Source organism: Oncorhynchus clarkii, chromosome 25 (assembly GCF_045791955.1).
Source record: "Oncorhynchus clarkii lewisi isolate Uvic-CL-2024 chromosome 25, UVic_Ocla_1.0, whole genome shotgun sequence".
Classification (NCBI taxonomy): Eukaryota; Metazoa; Chordata; class Actinopteri; order Salmoniformes; family Salmonidae; genus Oncorhynchus; species Oncorhynchus clarkii.
The window spans coordinates 4776457-4796702 of NC_092171.1; the positions used below are offsets into that span (position 1 = coordinate 4776457).

At 41.3% G+C, this 20246-nt stretch overlaps 1 protein-coding gene across 1 annotated transcript in view; it reads left to right on the forward strand.

Annotated features, from left to right (window-relative positions):
• Nucleotides 1-20246, forward strand: part of LOC139383484 (MAM domain-containing glycosylphosphatidylinositol anchor protein 1-like) — a 297322-nt gene that overhangs the window by 159996 nt on the left and 117080 nt on the right. Inside the window, exon 6 of the mRNA XM_071128041.1 lies at nucleotides 4222-4354. Within this exon, the coding sequence (XP_070984142.1) occupies nucleotides 4222-4354 (133 nt within the window). The remainder of the gene's footprint in view (nucleotides 1-4221; nucleotides 4355-20246) is intronic.

Below are 20246 nucleotides of genomic sequence, written 5' to 3' on the forward strand. Positions count from 1 at the left end.
GGGTGCAGAGTGACCACACAGCTCGGGGCGAAGTGGGCAACGCCGAAACGCCAAGGGGCTGCCAATAGAAGGGGAGCGGGAGGGGAGAAGGGTAGAGAGGGTAGAAGAGGCCATGTTTGCCTGGATCATGCTCAGTAGGTCACAATGTAAACAGTTTTGCAACATAAACAATGAAAATGGTTTATATGCGTCTTACATTGTGTGTTTTGTGCCTCCTCAACACAACTCAGGTTTTTTCTGTGACTATACAGTAAGTGCAAACCAAGGCTGTTGAGTCTGAATACAGCTGCACAGTAATGTCTCTTATCGATGGCGGTTATGATATCGTTTAGGACCTTGAGGGTGGCTGAGGTGCACCCATGACCAGCTCCGAAACCAGATTGCATAGTGGAGAAGTTACGGTGGGATTCGAAATGGTCGGTAATCTGTTTGTTAACTTGGCTTTCAAAGACCTTACAAAGGCAGGGTAGAATAGATATAGGTCTGTAGCAGTTTGGGTCTATAGTGTCTCCCCCTTTGAAGAGTGGGATGACCGCGGCAGCTTTCCAATCTTTGGGGATCTCAGACGATATGAAAGAGAGGTTGAACAGGCTAGTAATAGGGGTTGCAACAATTTCGGCAGATCATTTTTGAAAGAGAGGGTCCAGATTGTTTAGCCCAGCTGATTTGTAGAGGTCCATATTTTGCAGCTCTTTTAAAACATCAGCTATCTGGATTTGGGTGAAGGAGAAATGGGGGAGTCGTGGGCGAGTTGCTGTGGGGGGTGCAGGGCTGTTGACCGGGGTAGGGATATCATAACTGCCATCGATAAGAGACAATACTGTACAGCCATATTCATTGACCTAGCCAAGGCTTTCGACTCTGTCAATCACCACATTCTTATCGGCAGACTCAACAGCCTTGGGTTCTCTAATCACTGCCTCGCCTGGTTCACCAACTACTTCTCTGATAGGGTTCAGTGTGTCAAATCGGAGGGCCTGTTGTCCAGACCTCTGGCAGTCTCTATGGGGGTGCCACAGGGTTCAATTCTCGGGCCGACTCTCTTCTCTGTATCCATCAATGATGTCGCTCTTGCTGCTGGTGATTCTTTGATCCACCTCTACGCAGACGACATCATTCGGTATACCTCTGGCCCTTCGTTGGACACTGTGTTAACTAACCTCCAGATGAGCTTCAATGCCATACAACTCTCCTTCTGTGGGCTCCAACTGCTCTTAAATGCAAGTAAAACTAAATGCATGCTCTTCAACCGATTGCTGCCTGCAACTGCCCGCCCGTCCAGCATCACTACTCTGGGCGGTTCTGACCTAGAATATGTAAGACAACTACAAATACCTAGGTGTCTCCTTCCAGACCCACATTAAGCATATCTAATCCAACATTAAATCTAGAATCATTCCTATATCGCAACAAAGCATCCTTCACTCATACTGCCAAACATACCCTCGTAAAACTGACTATCCTATCGATCCTCAACTTCGGCGATGTCATTTACAAAATAGCCTCCAACACTCTACTCAACAAATTGGATGCAGTCTATCACAGTGCATCTGTTTTGTCACCAAAGCCCCATATACTACCCACTACTGCGACCTGTATGCTCTCGTTGGCTGGCCCTCGCTTCATACTCGTCGCCAAACCCACTGGCTCCAGGTCATCTACAAGTCTTTGCTTGGTAAAACCCCGCCTTATCTCATTTCACTGGTCACCATAGCAGCACCCACCCTTAGCACGTGCTCCAGCAGGTATATTTCACTGGTCACCCCCAAAGCGAACTCTTCCTTTGGCCGTCTTTCCTTCCAGTTCTCTGCTGCCAATGACTGGAACGAACTGCAAAAAATTACTGAAGCCAGTGTCTCATATCTCCCTCACTAACTTCAAGCACCAGCTGTCAGAGCAGCTCACAGATCATTGCACCTGTACATAGCCCATCTGTAAATAGCCCATCCAACTCCCACATCCCAATACTGTATTTATTTATTTTGCTCCTTTTCACCCCAGTATCTCTACTTGCACTTCTATCACTCCAGTGTTTAATTCTTATATCATAATTTCCTTCGCCACTATTGCCTATTTTACTGCCTTACCTCCCTTATCCTACCTCATTTGCACACACTGTGTATATACTTATTTTTTAAATCTACTGTATTATTGACTGTATGTTTGTTTATTCCATGTGTAACTCTGTGTTGTTGTATGTGTCGAACTGCTTTGCTTTATCTTGGTCATGTCAGAGTTGTAAATGAGAACTTTTTCTGAACTAGCCTACCTGGTTAAATAAAGGTTAAATAAAATAAAATAATTAAATGTATATACTGTATATTTTTTATACATCTCCCGTTTGGCGTGTCTTTTGTGATGTGGTTCACATCAGCACTGACAGATGTGTTTACTTTGACAACTGCGTCTGAGTTTTAATCATTCCTTCTCCCGCTTCTGTTCCATGCTGGCTGAAGACCTAGCTAGCCAAGAACTAACAAACACCAGACATGGATGAAAAGGGAAACATATGTATCTTTGCCATAGATGAATAGTGTACACTTTTAATAATATTTTCTGACACCCTGCCGTCAAATTTTGGCACCAGTAGAGTAGTTCTAGCTATATAAACCAAGCCTCTTTGGAAACACGCCTTCTCTGATGTTGCACCTTAAAATTGCCAATAATGTACCTTAGGGGACAAGATAGTATAGGTTCAAAAGCGTAGCTTTGGAAAACTTTCTTGCTTATTGCTGCCTTTCACAGTTTGGAAAGTGCATTGCACACTTGTTCACAAAACACCTATATACAGTATATTTTCCACTATCCCTAACACACCCCACCACCCCTTAAAACTTTGGCCCCTTACAGTACTGATTTAAATAAAGATAGAAAAAAATAGAAAAACAACGACTGCGTGGCTTTGCACGACACCAACCCCATCATCAAGTTTGCTGATGACACCATGTTTATAGGCCTAATAACCAATAATGACGAGTCAGCCTATAGGGAAGAGGTAAGTGAACTGGCATCTCCCTTAATGTCAGCAAAACGAAGGAGTTGATTGTTGACTCCAGGAAGCAGAGAAGTAACCATGTCTTGATCCACATCAATGGTACTGCAGTAGAGAGAGTCGGCATCCACATCCCTGAGGACTTGAAATGGATCAACAACACACCACTCTTGTCAAGAGGGCGCAATAGCGTCTCTACTTCCTAAGGCGGCTAAAGAAAAAAAAAAATTCTGTCCTGACCGGTTAAATCATGGCCTTGGTACTGGAATTGCTCCGTCCACAACCGCAAGGATCTCCAGAGGGTGGTGAAGAAGGCCCAGAACATCTCTGGGACTGTGCTCCCACTCATCCAGAAGATCTACTCGAAACAGTGCCTGAAGAAGGACCGCAGCATCATCAAGGACCCCACACACACCAACCACGAGCTGTTTCTCTTCCTTACCCTCGGGCAGACGGTATCGGAACATGAGATCTGATAACAACGGAGCATGAGGTCTGATACCTTCTATCTATAAGAGTGAATTGGACTGACCACATGCATTGACTCTCCACACTGACCCACACAGATATACACTCATCTTCACACACACACATACACATATAGATGCATGCTACACACACATCACAACTGCTGCCACCACATTATCATTAGTATTGCTAAATACTGCACAATTTAAACACTTTGCACCCCAATCCCCGCTTTCCCAAAACGCGTGTAAATACTGGACTATAAATTCAGCCATTTACTTTTTGTTCGTATTCTTATCGTTTATTATTTCTTATTGTTGAGAATGAACCTGCAAGTAAGCAGTTTGTTGGACGGTGTCTACCCTATGTATCCAGTACATACTACTAATAAAACATTAAACTGAAAGGTACAAAGGACGTACAGTACCTTCCAGGGTACCACTACAGTGACAAGCGTTTGTACCCCTTTAAGAACAAATCTAAACCTTTTTTTCTGAGAGTGTGTGTGCTGTGTCTGAGAGAGATTATATTTATTTTGTAGATTTGCATGTGTAGGAGCGCGTGTTTGTGTGTGTGTGAGAGTGTATACACTGTGTTCAAATGACAGTGCATTAATGAATGTACCAACATGTGTATAACGGTATTTATGGTGTGTGTAAGAGATTGTGTAACTGTACTGTGTTTGTGCACATATGCATGTGTGTTTGTGAAGAATACTACTGTTATATCTGTGTAACCAGTCAATGTTTTATGTCACACAGGGGGAGACCGAGGTGCTGAAGCTGAAAAACCTGAGGCTGAAGGACTTTGCCAACTACACGTGCCAGGTGTCCGTTCGCAACGTGTGTGAAATCCCTGATAGCTCTGTCACCTTTCTCCTCACCATCGACACCAGTAAGTAACACATTTTCCTTGCTACCACTTTTCTACACTCCTCTTTTATTTTTTGGTGTGTGTCTATAATGAAGAGACAAGCCGGTGTAGAAGGTGTGAAGTGAAGGCCTGAAGTGAGTATAAGACAAAAGCAGCTGAGTTCATCTGACTCTGGGGAAGTAGATAAAGGGCTTCATTGCCAAAATCCCAAACTATTTCTTTAACCACTAGACCACCCCACGCCACACCTCTCTCTACTTGAATCTCCCCTTTTCTCTGTGTGAATCCATCCCTCACTTGCTCATCCCTTGTCTCACTTTGTCTCACTCCACCTCACTCCCCCTCCCATCTTTCATACACAGACACTCCATCTCGTCCTCCCTCATTCCCACTTTCCTCCTCCTCCTCCATCTCTCACTCTCACTCCCCCTCTCCATTTCCCTCCTTTCAGCCTCGCCCTTCATCTCTCCCCCTTCCTCTTAAATCACTCCATCTCCTCTTTCCTTCTGTCTCTAGCATTCCCTCACTCTCTCTCTCCTTATTTTCTCTCCTTCCATTGACGTACATCTCTCACTCCCTTGCTCCTCTCCTCCGTGTGTTACACTGTCTATCTGTCTTGTTATTCCCTCGCTGTGTGACACATCTCAGGCCTTCACTTCAAATTGACCTGTCAGAGGACTCTGTTATCTCCCTTCACTCAGACCCGTCTCCACGGCAATGCCATGTTACCACCGGCAACGCTGTTGCTGCCGACAACGCTGCCAGTTCCACTGCAGCCTGCCTCCAAAGGCCAATAGCTCAACAAACGAAAGCCAGAATCCTATCTGAGCCCAATCTTCTTTTTTATTCCCTTTCTCAGATTCTCGCCTCATTTCAAATGTCATCCAGCAACCCCCCCGCCTCCATTTCAAAGATATGACCTATTTGGCTGTTTTAATGCTGCGCATATTTTTGGTAACACTTTATTTGGATGGTCCATCTGTAGATGCTCTACATATTATCTACAGACAATCAGTAACATGTCAACTGCATGTCTGCTGACTTTCAACAAGAAAGTGTCTGTATACTGTGGTGGTGCTACTGAAAGGCTAAAGACATGCTGTGGAAATGCTGCTGATAGTCTACAAATGGTGTATTGTATATCTGTAGATGGAAAGTATTCCAACCCCTTGACTTTTTTCCACATTTTGTTACAATACACCTTATTCTAACATTGATGAAATCATTTTTCCCCCTTATCAATCCACACACAATAATGTAAGTATTCAGACCCTTTGCCATGTGACTCAAAATTGAGCTCGGGTTTTTATTTTATTTTTATTAACTCTTATTTAACTAGGCAAGTCAGTTAAGAACACATTCTTATTTACAATGACGGCCCACCAAAAGACAAAAGCCTCCTGCGGGGACTGGGATTAAAAATACAAAAATAAAATATAAATATAAGACAAAACGCACATCACGACAAGAGAGAGAACGCAACACTACATAAAGAGAGACCTAAGACAACAACATAGCTAGGCATCAACACATGACAACACAGTATGGTAGCAACACAACATGACAACCACACAACATGGTAGCAACACAATATGGTAGCAGCACAAAACATGGTACAAACATTAATTGGGCACAGACAAGAGCACAAAGGGCAAGAAGGTAGAGACAACAATATATAACGCAAAGCAGTGTAACGGTTTTCTTGATGAGAAGGAGAGTCGGACCAAAATGCGGCGTGTAGATTACGATCCATGTTTATTGTGACTATAGCAACACGAATCTAAATACAAACAGTGCAAAATAATAAACGTAATGAAAACCGAAACAGCCTAAACTGGTGCAAACTAACACTAAGGACAATCACCCACGACCAACTCAAAGAATATGGCTGCCTAAATATGGTTCCCAATCAGAGACAACGATAAACACCTGCCTCTGATTGAGAACCACTTCAGACAGCCATAGACTTAGCTAGAACACCCCACTAGCTACAATCCCCATACATACACACCACCTACAAAAACCCATGCCACACCCTGGCCTGACCAAATAAATAAAGATAAACACAAAATACTTCGACCAGGGTGTGACAAGCAGCCACAACAAGTGCATCCTTTTTCCATTGATCATCCTTTAGATGTTTCTACAACTTGATTGGAGTCCACCTGTGGTAAATTAAATGGATTGGACATGATTTGGAAAGAAACGCACCTGTCTATAAAAGGTCCCACAGTTGAGAGTGCATGTCAGAGCAAAAACCAAGCCATGAGGTCAAAGGAATTGTCCGACCAGCTATGAGACAAGATTGAATCGAGGCACAGATCTGGGGAAGTTTATCAAAAAAAAATTCTGTGTCATTGAAGGTCCCCAAGAACACAGTGGCCTCCATCATTCTTAAATGGAAGAAGTTTGGAACCACTCTTCCTAGAGCTGGCCTCCCGGCCAAACTGAGCCATAGGGGGAGAAGGGCCTTGGTCGGGGAGGTGACCAAGAACCCGATGGTCACTCTGTCGGAGCTCCAGAGTTCCTCTGTGGAGTTGGTAGAACCTTCCAGAAGGACAACTATCTCTGCAGCACTCCACCAATCAGGCCTTTTGGTAGATTGGCCAGAAAGAAGCGACTCCTCAGTAAAAGGCAGATTGGATTTTGCCAAAAGGCACCTAAAGGACCCTCAGACCATGATAAACACGATTCTCTGGTCTGATGAAACCAAGATGTATCTCTTTAGACTGAATGCCAAGCGTCAAGTCTGGAGGATACCTGGCACCATCCCTTCGATGAAGCATGGTAGTGGCAGCATCATGCTGTAGGGATGTTTTTCAGTGGCAGGTACTGGGAGACTAGTCAGGAAAAGATGAACGACGCAAAGTACAGAGAGGTCCCTGATGAAAACCTGATCCACAGTGCTCAGGAGCTCAGACTGGGCCGAAGGTTCACCTTTAACAGGACAACAACCCTAAGCACACAGCCAAGATAATGCAGGAGTGGCTTCGGGACACGTCTCTGTATGACTTTGAGTGGCCTAGCCAGAGCCAGGACTTGAACCCAGTCGAACATCTCTGGGGTCATGACTGTCCTGTGAGGATCAAATAGCTCAGATTAGCTTGGAAATGGTTGAAAACAAGACACTCTCCCACCCACACAGGGGGGTGTGGGAGGGAACTGTTTGTCAGCTCACATTCGGTTATTTTTTAAGCAAAAGAGAACTCTTTTTACCATCCAGTGCTGACTAAAGGAATGTCTTTTGTCTCCAGAGACTTTTGCCTGCCCAAATCTCTGATGTCCAAAATGTGAATACCAGAACAATATTTATAACAGAAGAACGTGGGGAATGGTCAGTGGGGAACTTTGGAAAACAAATGTAATATTGGCTTTCATTTTGTAATGTCATTAAAAACTATGGATGAAATACTGTAACTTGGAAAGTATATCCCATTTATCTGTCAAGTATCCATCCAATATGTTGTGCATATAATATGAACAATTATGCAAGTATTTTTGTTAAGATAGGAATGTGATTTTAGGAGGTATAAATTAATATCTCATATAAACTGTGCAGAAATAAGTAGGCACGCCACGAGTGAGGTCGGGAAGCATGTCAGATGGACGGAGCCATCCCTTTTTGGCCAGAGTTCATAATAAGCCTTGGTAACGAAATTAACATTAGACCAGGAAACGTGAGGCGAGAGATACGAGAGATACATCTTTGAAATGGTTGGAACTTTGAACCTCAACACGAGGTGAAGAAATAAACTCACCTTCCTCTAGACCAGGGAGAGAAGACGAGCTGCAGCTCATAATGGTCTGAATCCTGAATATCAACACGAGGCGGAAGAGGCGAGAAGCTCACCTCTCAGACAGTCACTGAGACAGCTGATTAGATGTCCTAAGCCAGATATCAAGGAAAGCTAATCTAAGAGGGTCCATCATACTACGCTTCAAACTGTCCCATCCTATCACAAGTATCAAATCACCGTATTCTCCAACTATCATCACCAATGGGACTCAACACGGCTGTCTGTCTTCAAGCGTTAACAACAGTAGAAGAGACGGGTCCTGACCCTTACAAGCCTGCCGCCAACCCACTTCCTTCCTAAGAAGGCCTGGTTCTGACAGAGATAAACAGTGGATAAAGGCACTCACAAGTAAATACATTCATGATTTATTATTCCAAATGGGCGGCGTTTCATGTGCAAAGTGTATGATTAATGGGAGAATGGTTATACAATGTATCCATGATAAGAGTCCCTTTTTCCTATCGCTCTCTTTTCCCCCTCTCCATCTCTGTGTAATAAGCTGTCCTCTTGTCAGTCTGCTAGAGACTTTCTTCTCATGTATTAAGTGTGTATGTTGTCTTGTTTTCTCATTTTACTTAGCTAGTGAATAAATAATTAAACCAATTGGTGTAGTTCTCAATCATGAGTATGGCTGGGGTTTTTGCAGATGCATGAGGTTATGGCTGTTCAGAATGATGATATAAGAGGTAATGATTAATAATAGGATGACTGTTTATTGATTAAATATATATGTACCTTATAGTGTTTAATTAAACAACCTCTTCTGTGGTGCCCCAAACCACTAATGAGTTAATTGTTACATTATTAATTTAATTGGGTAACAATTATACACAGTTAGTGGATTAAATAAATAACAGTCATCAGATTAATGAAAGTAAAGTCATTGGAGACACCTGAAAAATGCTCTCGATCCAACCTGACAGAGCACGAGAGGATCTGCAGAGAAGAATGGGAGAAACTCCCCAAATACATGTGTGCCAAACCATCAATTGTTCTCCAATATTCCACCCGCTAAAATCTCACCCCATCCCAAGTTGGGTTGTCATCCCAGTGACTGGCAGACCACCCCTGTTCACTTGGCTCCTAGGGTCTTTGAGCGATTGGTACCCATCCTTTGAAAAGAGAACATAGTGCCACCTACAGATCAGAAGCAGATTAACAGCCAAAAGCATTTGAAATTCCTTCGCCTTGGTTGTATTGTATATACAGTATACATATATATATATACACACATATATATATATATATATATATATATATATATATATATATATATATATATATAGTTGAAGTTGGAAGTTTACATACACCTTAGCCAAATACGTTTAAACTCAGTTTTTCACAATTCCTGACATTTAATCCTTGTAAAAATTCCCCGTCTTAGGTCAGTTAGGATTACCACTTTATTTTAAGAATGTGAAATGTCAGGATAATAGTGGAGAGAATGATTTAGTTCAGCTTTTATTTTTTTCATCACATTCCAAGTGAGTCAAAAGTTTACATACACTCAATTAGTATTTGGTAGCATTGCCTTTAAATTGTTTATCTTGGGTCAAACATTTTGGGTAGCCTTCCACAAGCTTCCCACAATAAGTTGGGTTAAATTTTGGCCCATTCCTCCTGACAGAGCTGGTGCAACTGAGTCTGGTGTGTAGGCCTTCTTCATTGCACACGCTTTTCAGTTCTGCCCACAAATGTTCAATAGGATTGAATGGGGCCAGGGCTTTCTGATGGCCACTCCAATAACTTGACTTTGTTGTCCTTAAGTCATTTTGCCACAACTTTGGAAGTATGCTTGGGGTCATTGTCCATTTGGAAGACCCATTTGCGACCAAGCTTTAACTTCCTGACTGATGTCTTGAGATGTTGTGTCAATATATCCACATAATTTTCCTTTCCTCATGATGCCATCTATTTTGTGAAGTGCACCAGTCCCTCCTGCAGCAAAGTACCACCAAAACATGATGCTGCCACCCCCGTAATTCCCATCTCAACCGTGATGGTATTCTTCAGCTTGCAAGCCTCCCCCTTTTTCCTTCCCCAGCATCTCTGTGCAATCAGACCATTTGATTATTATTGTGCCACCAAGGTTACTGCAGCCAGTGTTGCCAGCACAGCCACTACCTGGGTGCGGTACTTCACCGGAAATCCCACTGGCTATGTACGAGGTCGTCGAAGTTCTCATTAGCAGCCTTTAGAAACTCCTTGCATATTATGCTCTCCCATCTGGGGGTTTTGGCTTTGTTGGACAAACCCTGCCAGGCAGACTCAGACTCTCACTTGTCATCACACTTTTCCAAGTGCACAGGTACCCCATCTTCCAACACACCCACACTCCCCCCACATATACACCCGCACATACCCACATACCGTGCCTTCTATGTCCTCTATTTGCTGTTTTTATCTCTACCATGTTGATTCCTGCTTAATGTGGGGGTTTTGAGTACTTTTGAAGATGTATTATTTCATGAATTGTCCTTTCTTCTAATGCTTTCTTTTATCTATTGATAAATACAATAAACTATAAATATAATATTGAATACGAATTATTTTAACTTGAATAGTATAGTGTATTTCTTTATCAATTGTTGTATTTTCGAGTTCAGTGTTCCATTACTCGCCGTTAACCATTATTTTATTTTTAAAGAATGCAAATTTGGCAACGATTCGGCACACTGTCCTCTCTGTCCGAAACGGTGTACACGTTCTAGTTTGATTTTGACGACCGTATCGCCTGGGATCTGTAGCGCTTTAACCAGGAATTCTTTCACCAATCTCTCTGGTTCTTCACCTTCATCCTCTTTAATTCCGGTAAACACCAGATTTTCTCGCATCGACCAAGTCTGTATATCAAGTAAGGCTTCTCTTAGAAACGTGTTCTCTTTTTTAGGTTCACTAACGTCCATTTAAAAAATATTGACAGTACCTTTTAGCTTTTTAGTTTCTTTCTCCAATGTCGTGGCTTTCTCGTCACTCATCTCGAAGCTCGCCTTCAACTCCTTTATATCTTTACTGACTAGTTCAAGTATGCCCAATTGACAATTTATCGACGTTAGCAGGTCGGTTTCCATTCTTACCATACCAGGTGGTGAAAAGCATGAATTGTCTGTGTTTGTCGAGGAGTCTCGTTTTCTTTTGGGATTAGTTCTCCATACTTACCCTGGTTACTCTCCGACATGTTTTGGTGTTGGTAATATTTGTAGATACATTTCTCTAGCCTTATAATTGGTTTTGTGTTGATATCCAGATTGAAGGTTATTGCTCACGAGTAAGTGGATCAAAGTTAGATTGAAGTGTTAATATTTAGTCCGTTTTACACATATATCATACATCATGAGGCATTCTGCACCGCCATCTTCAGTCCGTCATCTTCCTACAAAAAGTCCTTGCTTGGTGGGCGAAACAATAAAAAAAATGCCACCATCTGAAGGAAGACACATTTTGCACATACTTCTTGATGATAGGAACCAGGATCTACTTTTTCCCTTTCTTCACAGCTGTAAATTGGGACATCTGGAGTTGCCCCGGATCACCAACATTCCAAACACACCTTCCTTTCTCCTACATGTATTGTGAAAGCGTCCTCTGGCGTACTGGAATAAAATAACTTCAAAGTATAATTTGTGAACAAAGATTCAACCTACCCATTGAAGAGGCAATCTGTAGTTTAAACAAATTGGACACCCTGCCACAGTTTTGGTAAACAGTTGACGGATGGAGCTGTAAGCACTCTCAAATTCCTTGACAGAGCTAAGGATGTAATGACTGACCATTCATTAGAGTGCATATTACAGGGGAGGAAACAAACGTCAAACTTTGGGGCTCTCTAAATATTGATCATTTGACCGAGATGCACGCCGACAGCAAGACACAAGAGAAAGCATCTGAGCCGAGGGAAACAGCACCCTCTGTCTCAGTAAGTGTAGTCCATATATCTGATGCTGTCTGGATTAAATGAGTACGACATGAGATAGACTCAGCCACTTGCAAATTGAAGGAAAATTATAAAACATTATTTTATACATTTTCTTTATTTTATTTTTGGGGAAGCATGGCTACCCTTGGCAACCATGAATACATGTCACTGTACAAACCTAATGACCATCACTGAATGTCATTAGATTTATGGTGTGTATAACAGATGAGTCTTTCCATTCATCAAATGGCACGTGCACAGTGTACTGTTTGTATGCTGATATTATTTTGTGCAGCTTACTTTTTAAAGTGATTTGTTTGACAATCAGATTAAAAGATAACTGGTTGTGTTCATGCCATATTCAAATGTAATACATGTTTTACCAGTAAATTACATGTCTTTACTATTAGGCCCGTTCAAAACATATTTTCCCAGTTGTAACTAGTTTTTTTTTTGAGTTCCCAGTTGTCTTGAACTCACTTAAATCAGATTTCACAGTTCTGAGTTTCCAGTTGTTTGGAGCGCGGCAGAAATCATGCTGGATTGACACCATGGCCGACTTTGAATGTTTATCATTTTAAGCTTGGAAAAGAGACCCTTAAACCCAGACTTGGGACCACACACCCACTCCACTGAATAGCACAGTAGTAATTGCTTTGCAATGCTTGCAGTTAGCCACCGATTCCTTCCAAACCACTCATTGTTGAATTTACGATTTCCAACTTGTTGTGTAATGTTTATGCCTAATGGCCGATGAACACCGATACATTTTATCTATAATTTCTCTTCATTATTTCTCTTCATATGACAAGGATTAAAAAGGATTAGAGTGTCAACTCGATTCATGATGATGACTGCTATCTTGCTAGCTAAGATTTTGAAAGTATGATGTTGACATGATCAGTTCAATCAAAGCTGCTGTAGATATAACATGATTTGACATCATTTTATCTATGGGCAACAACCTTGAGCATTCTTGGATGGGAACTTATAATGTATCTCTATCGCAGCACCCAAGGGACTTGAATTTTCGAGCTCTACCCTTAGATTTGGCGGTGATGTAATGTCCCCATGAGTGATAAAACACTAAGCCAATCATGGCGCAACTAGAGAACATGCCCCACCACCACAGAAATCACTGAGCTAGGCAGAAACACCTGCATTTTGGAGCTGCCTTACTCAAGAAAGTAAAAAAAAGACCCAAGTTTGTATGCAGCTTTAATTTTTATTTGACATTGTTTGCAAACAATATCAGACACATACTAATGCCAAAATAACATTCAAAGTCAAACTTTTGGACACACCTACTCATTGTCACGCCCTGGCCTTAGAGAGCCTTTTTATGTCTCTATTTGTTTGGTCAGGGTGTGATTTGGGTGGGCATTTTATGTTCTTTATTTCTTTGTTTCTGGCCGAGTGTGGTTCCCAATCAGAGGCAGCTGTCTATCGTTGTCTCTGATTGGAGATCATACTTAGGCGAGCAAGGTGTGCGAGCAAGGAGGCCTACAAACCTGACTCGGTTACACCAGCTCTGTCAGGAGGAATGGGCCGAAATAAACCCAACTTGTTGTGGGAAGCTTGTGGAAGGCTATCCAAAACGTTTGACCCAAGTTAAACAATTTAAAGAAAATGCTACCAAATGTATTATTCTGACATTTCACATTCTTAAATTCAAGTGGTGATCCTTACTGACCAAAGACAGGACACTTTTACTCTGATTAAATGTCAGGAATTGTGAAAAACTAGTTTAAATGTATTTGTATTTAAATGCTAAGGTGTATGTAAACTTCCGACTTCAACTGTATTTACGACCATCATAAAATGGCCAACTTCACCCCTCTCCCCCTTTGCGGGAGAGAGAAGGCGCTGTAGAGAGGACCCACTGTAACCTGATCCTTCAGATCTTCACAGGAGAGTCATGACACCCCCCATGCTGGCATTGCAGTTTTTCACAGAAACCTTCACCCTCCTTGAGACATGGTCGTTATTGAATGCCTTATGCTTTATGGTTACTTCCTTAGTGTCCTTCCATTTCACAAAAAGCAGCTTGTTAGTTCTGATCAAACTATGGTCCCCCTCTCTGCTGTCTTTGTCATGTAATTTACCTTGGTGTTGGGGGAAAACGATACTGTTTGGACGAAAGGTGCCACAAGCTACTCCAGTATTTTATTAAAATCTTCTGTGTTGGTGTACTTCGTCATAGCTGCCTTTTTTTAGCTTCTTGTTTGATATTCTTAGCTTTTACCTTTTTCCCCACTTGAGACGACATCTTTTATGCTAAAGCGATGAAATTAAAGCGATGAAATCTGTTTACAATGTATTGTAGCATGCTCGGTGGGTCTTGTCTCTGAGCCAGGTAGCAATAGCTCGCATTACGCATTAAAAGGTTCTAGGCCTTGCTTTGTCCCACCCAGGTCAACTGCATATCCCTGGAAATCTTATCTCATTGGCTACAAGACTGTAAAGGTGCAAAGTAGCCGATCCCCTGTGTAATGGATGCCTACGTAAGCAGGAAACATCATATTTTTCTTGTGCAAAGATATAGCCACTCTGTGGAAATTCTATGTAGCCATTAAGTCATACATCCTCAGATAACATTGACAATAGGCTAGATTTGTTCCTACCAACCTAAGAATTAATGTCATACCCGCCATGAAGGTATAGCTCAAACACAGATCAAATTGAAGTTTACCTTGTACGATGTTTGCTGTTTGGTGAAAATGTTGTGTAAAATAAACATTTTGACTCTCGGGGCTGGTGATCAATAACTGTAGGTCACAGGCAGACAAATAAGACATCCTCATAATCTGTGGAGTCCCGACTTTCGGTGTGTATCAATATATTCCGTTTTAATTTTGTTTATGCTTCACAACGCTAACCGGAATGTAGGTAGCAGCCATCTTGAAAAAAGGTCTTATTCTTTGGTGAGGTTTAATGGCGGTTGACATCCAATGTTAATGGTACATTACCGCCACCAGCTGGACGGGGTATTGAATAAAAAACATTCCTGGAAAGGGGTAAAATGACATCATACAAAATAAAACACGTCAACTATAAAATAAAAAATAAAACCATACTTCTTCAATCACAGTCCACTCCAAAATTACAGCTCTACACAGGCCCAGGTTATTGTGATGGAGCTACATTCACCAACAGGATTTCCTGCAACGCCTCGGTTGTAAAATCGTGAAGACCCAAAAAATGTACAGCCGCATTCACAATGATTCCAGTTTTCTCCACAGTTTGTGCTGTACAGTTTACGACCATTGCAATTAATAATACAAGTCCACCTTTTTAATAACATGTAGCATTTCACTATCCCTCGGTTGATGAAAAACCTTCACTGGTCTTGGTGGCTCTACTACCATTGCTTCTTCCCCGCCACTAGTTCCTTCCAATTTTCTCACCGCCTCCAGATAGGAGACACTCCTTACCCTTGCCACCTCATCCTCCTTCACCCTAACAAGGCACTCCAACAATTCAGGCGCATGTTCATCTCCACAGTTGCAGCATTTCCCTTCATCTGCCATATGATATTATTCCCTTCTGCACACACTTGACACATGTTTTATTTTGATTTATTTCACCTTTATTTAACCAGGTAGGCCAGTTGAGAACAAGTTCTCATTTACAACTGCGACCTGGCCAAGATAAATCAAAGCAGTGCGACAAAAACAACAACACGAATTTACACATGGAATAAACAAACATACAGTCAATAACACAATAGAAAAATCTATATACAGTGTGTGCAAATGTAGTAAGATTAGGGAGGTAAGGCAATAAATAGGCCATAGTGGCGAAATAATTACAATTTAGCATTAACACTGGAGTGATGGATGTGCAGAGACTCTTTATCAAAGAACAGTAGCATGGATGAAGTGAACTTCTTTTCTCCGTCCACCATACAGGTCAGTCGACGTGCACCAACCACTCCATCGATGTCTTCAGTTACATCCTCTGCCTTTATTTCTATCGCCACCCCAGAAATAACCCCCTTGATAGGTGCCCTGCTATGAAAATCCATGCAGGAAATGTTCCACTCTGATATCTTTTTTGAGTCTTAATTAACACCACAGACACAGAAGAAAATCTGAAGAAAACCACTTCTTGTGACCCTCACCAACTCCACACTTTCTTCCAACACATTCCAGATTTTCCTGGAGATGTTAAATGGATTTCCTAAGTAGGATTCATCCAAAACCCTGAACAAAAACGAGTCTAATGGTTTCCTATTTTCCAACATAGCTTTAAATACTTTCCCTTTTTCTTTGCGACTGTAACCCACTCATTCTCACTTTCTGTACTATTAGCTTCACTCGACTCACTAGCAGTTTCAAACCAAACCTCAGTTTCTGCCATCTTCAGTCAATGAATGTCCAGCACTCCTTTCTCCCATCAGTTCTTGAAATGAGGTCACCGGGCTCTGAGTTGGCTACTGAGTTGCAGTAGAGTATTTTTACAGTTGAATTAAGGTGTTTAAAAAAATCCCCATCATAATACGTCAGTTTAAAATAGAGATCTGTCCACCGCATCCGCCAACTTCCGCATCAGCGGTGAAAGGTGGTAGAGCTAGAGTGGTGTTTGTCAGACCATAAGACATCCCAAAAATTGGTCTAATCACGAAAACCTCTGTAGCGTCCAAATGATTTGACCTACAAGCTATTATGACCACTCCATGGAAAGGGGAGACTCTCATGAAGAAAATTGTGTTTTCTGTTTTGACGCCCTCAAGTGTCACGGGACTCGTCTGAAGGTAACCGGTACTGGTTTAAAAAAAATAGCTTTCTTATATCGTTTAGATATACTGTAGGGCAAACACTTCAAAACCTTGTTTCTTATTTATTTTTTGACTGTCTTTTTTGCAATTTATGACTTGTTTCAGGAAACTAGGCATATGTCACAAGTCACAACTTCACAGGAGAGTCATTTGATCAGATTTATTTTTCTTCTAAAATGCGTTTTCTGACAGAAATGCCTTCTGGATTATTTGAACTTTCATGTGCATTAATAACAAACTTGTATGCCGCCTGGAAATGTGAATAAAGTTGTTAAATTGCGAGTCTAGTTGGTTTAGCTACTGAAAAAGTCAGGAACCTTCCCGCTAGCCATGATTGGCTGAGATAATGAGTGGGCTGTACATGAGAGATGAGTTTCAGATTGGTTTGCCTGTAGCATCTTCTGTCTATAAAATGAGCTGCTTGTTATGTGTAATCCTTCCTACTGCAGTTTTTTTCTCGAAATATATAAAGTTAGCCATGGAGAACTGCAAATGTGTTGCTACTGCTCTCAATAACATTGCTGTCCTGAATGTATCAGGCGCTATCGACAAAGGTCAGTGGGAAAAAGTTGGAATGGACTACTTTCTGGATGACAATTGTGCTATGACTCTCAAAATGAATCACAAGATGAGGAAATCCCTGATTTAGGTAAAAACATTTTAATTGAAGAAGACATCAGCCTTCTGATGACAGTGATGGGGAAGAAACGGCGATCAACAGTGTTGTTGTCACGGAAGAAGTTGAAGGAGTTTTGAAATCAGTGGAATGTCTGGTAGAAGCAGAGTATCATAAGGAGATTAATAGAATTCTGGCAATTGATTGCAAATGCAGAAGGAGTCGGAAAGAGAACAAAAGAAGGCTGTTGAAAAAAACAACTGTCTCCGGATTACATATTCAAACTAGGAGCAACCATGGCATCCGTGACAGAGAAGGAGAAAGATCTGATGTTTCTTATGGAATTGCACACGATCTGTGTGAACCAGAATGACTTGACACAATGGGCCAAGCAAGCTGTACATACAAAACAGAAAGGACACAGGACATCTTATTTAATGAAATGGGTTGGAGTCTGTCGTAAAGCTTTAATCCATGTAACATTAACGTGTACGGGTAAGAGTCTAGTTACTGTTTGATATCTTCTTATGACTTGAATCCCGCTAACGGGATCAATATGACAACAGCCAGTGAAAGTGCAGTGTGCCAAATTCAAAACAACAGAAATCTCATAATTAAAATTACTCAAACAAATAAGTATTTTACACCATTTTATATATAAACTTGTTCTTAATCCCACCACAGTGTCCGATTTCAAAAAGGATTTACCACGAAAGCACACCAAACAATTATGTTAGGTCTGCACCTAGTTACAGAAAAACAGCCATTTTTCCAGCCAAAGAGAGGAGTCACAAAAAGCAGAAATAGAGATAAAATGAATCACTAACCTTTGATGATCTTCATCAGATGACACTCACATGTATTTTCTAACATGAAGTCATATATGTTTTGTTCGATAAAGTTCATATTTATATCCAAAAATCTCAGTTTACATTGGCGCGTTATGATTAGTAGTTCCAAAACATCCGGTGATTTTGTAGAGAGGCACATCAATTTACAGAAATACTCATAATAAACATTGATAAAAGATACAACTATTATGCATGGAATTATAGATACACTTCTCCTTAATGCAACCGCTCTGTCAGATTTAAAAAAAGCTATACCGAAAAAGCACACCATGCAATAATCTGAGTACAGTGCTCAAACAACAAAATCAAGCCATACAGATATCCGCCATGTCGTGGAGTCAACAGCAGTCAGAAATAGCATTATAAATATTCACTTACCTTTGATGATCTTCATCAGAATGCACTCCCAGGAATCCCAGTTCCACAATAAATGTTTGATTTGTTCGATAAAGTCCATTTATGTCCAAAAACCTCCTTTTTATTTGTGCGTTTAGCCCAGTAATCCATCTTCATGACGCACAGGCCAGACAAAGTCAAAAAGTTCCATTACAGTCCGTAGAAACATGTCAAGAGATGTATAGAATCAATCTTTATGACGATTTTAACATAAATCATCAATAATGTTCCAACCAGAGAATTCCTTTGTCTGTAGAATTGCAATGGAACGCAAGCTACCTCTCACGTGAACGCGCATGACCAACTCATGCCACTCTGGCAGACCTCTGACTCATTCAGCTCCCATTCCCCCCTCTTTCCCAGTAGAAGCAGCAAACACGGTTCTAAAGACTGTTGACATCTAGTGGAAGCCGTAGGAAGGGCAATATGACCCCATAGACACTGTATATTTGATAGTTAATGAGTTGAAAAACTACAAACCTCAGATTTCCCACTTCCTGGTTGGAATTTTTCTCATGTTTTTGCCTGCCATATGAGTTCTGTTATACTCACAGACATCATTCAAACAGTTTTAGAAACTTCAGAGTGTTTTTTATTAAAATATACTAATAATATGCATATATTCGCAACTGGGCCTGAGTAGCAGACCGTTTACTCTGGGCACCTTATTCATCCAAGCTACTCAATACTGCCCCCAGCCATAAGAAGATAATATACGTTTCTAATTTTGTCAGAAAGTTGTTTTCATTGCAAGTTAAAGCTTACTGTGAGCTAGCTAGCTGACGTTAGATGGCTGTCTCGCTAGCTAACATTACGTATGATCTGTGTAGTAATGTTATCTCAGTATTCCATTTGCATTGCTAGTTATAGCCTAATAGCTAGCTAACTAGCTAACATTGAAACTATTTGGTTACTTTTAGCTAGCTATGACAATCAGCTTGTATTGCTAGTACTCTATGGATTAGGATTATGGTTCATTGTTTTGCTAAACAAAAGACTCCACTTCGGCAGATGATTACATGACCCATCAAGTTAGCCAGGTGTGTCTGACGGTGATTACGCCTATTTATTGTGTGATAATGCCAACATATTTATATCTGGAATTTGTATTTCAGCATCAGTAGAACATGCCTGACTCTCCTCCACCACTCAGGGAGAATGGTCTAATGCATCCCATCAAAAAGACAGCTGTCCCAAGCAAGCAATGGTTACACATGAAGAAATTAGGACTTGCAGTGAGTTGTGAACTTCATCAACAACGACGCAGAGGATAATGCAATAGTAATACCAGGACACCACCCAGGACACAAATACTTTGGTGGAAAGCTGCTGCCATCCCATGTGACAAAAGCAGCTGTGAGACGTCTTTACAAGGAATCAAACACAACACTTGGTATGTAAAGCATAAACATCACGTTTTGATTACTTAATTTACCTTTTATTGATCTCAAATTATTTCTGTATTTTCCAGAGGTACGTGTAGTCGGGCTGTCTGCCTTAAGGAATCTGTGGAGAAAATTGCTGCCCCACATCTCAAGCACTAAGCCCAGGCCAGAC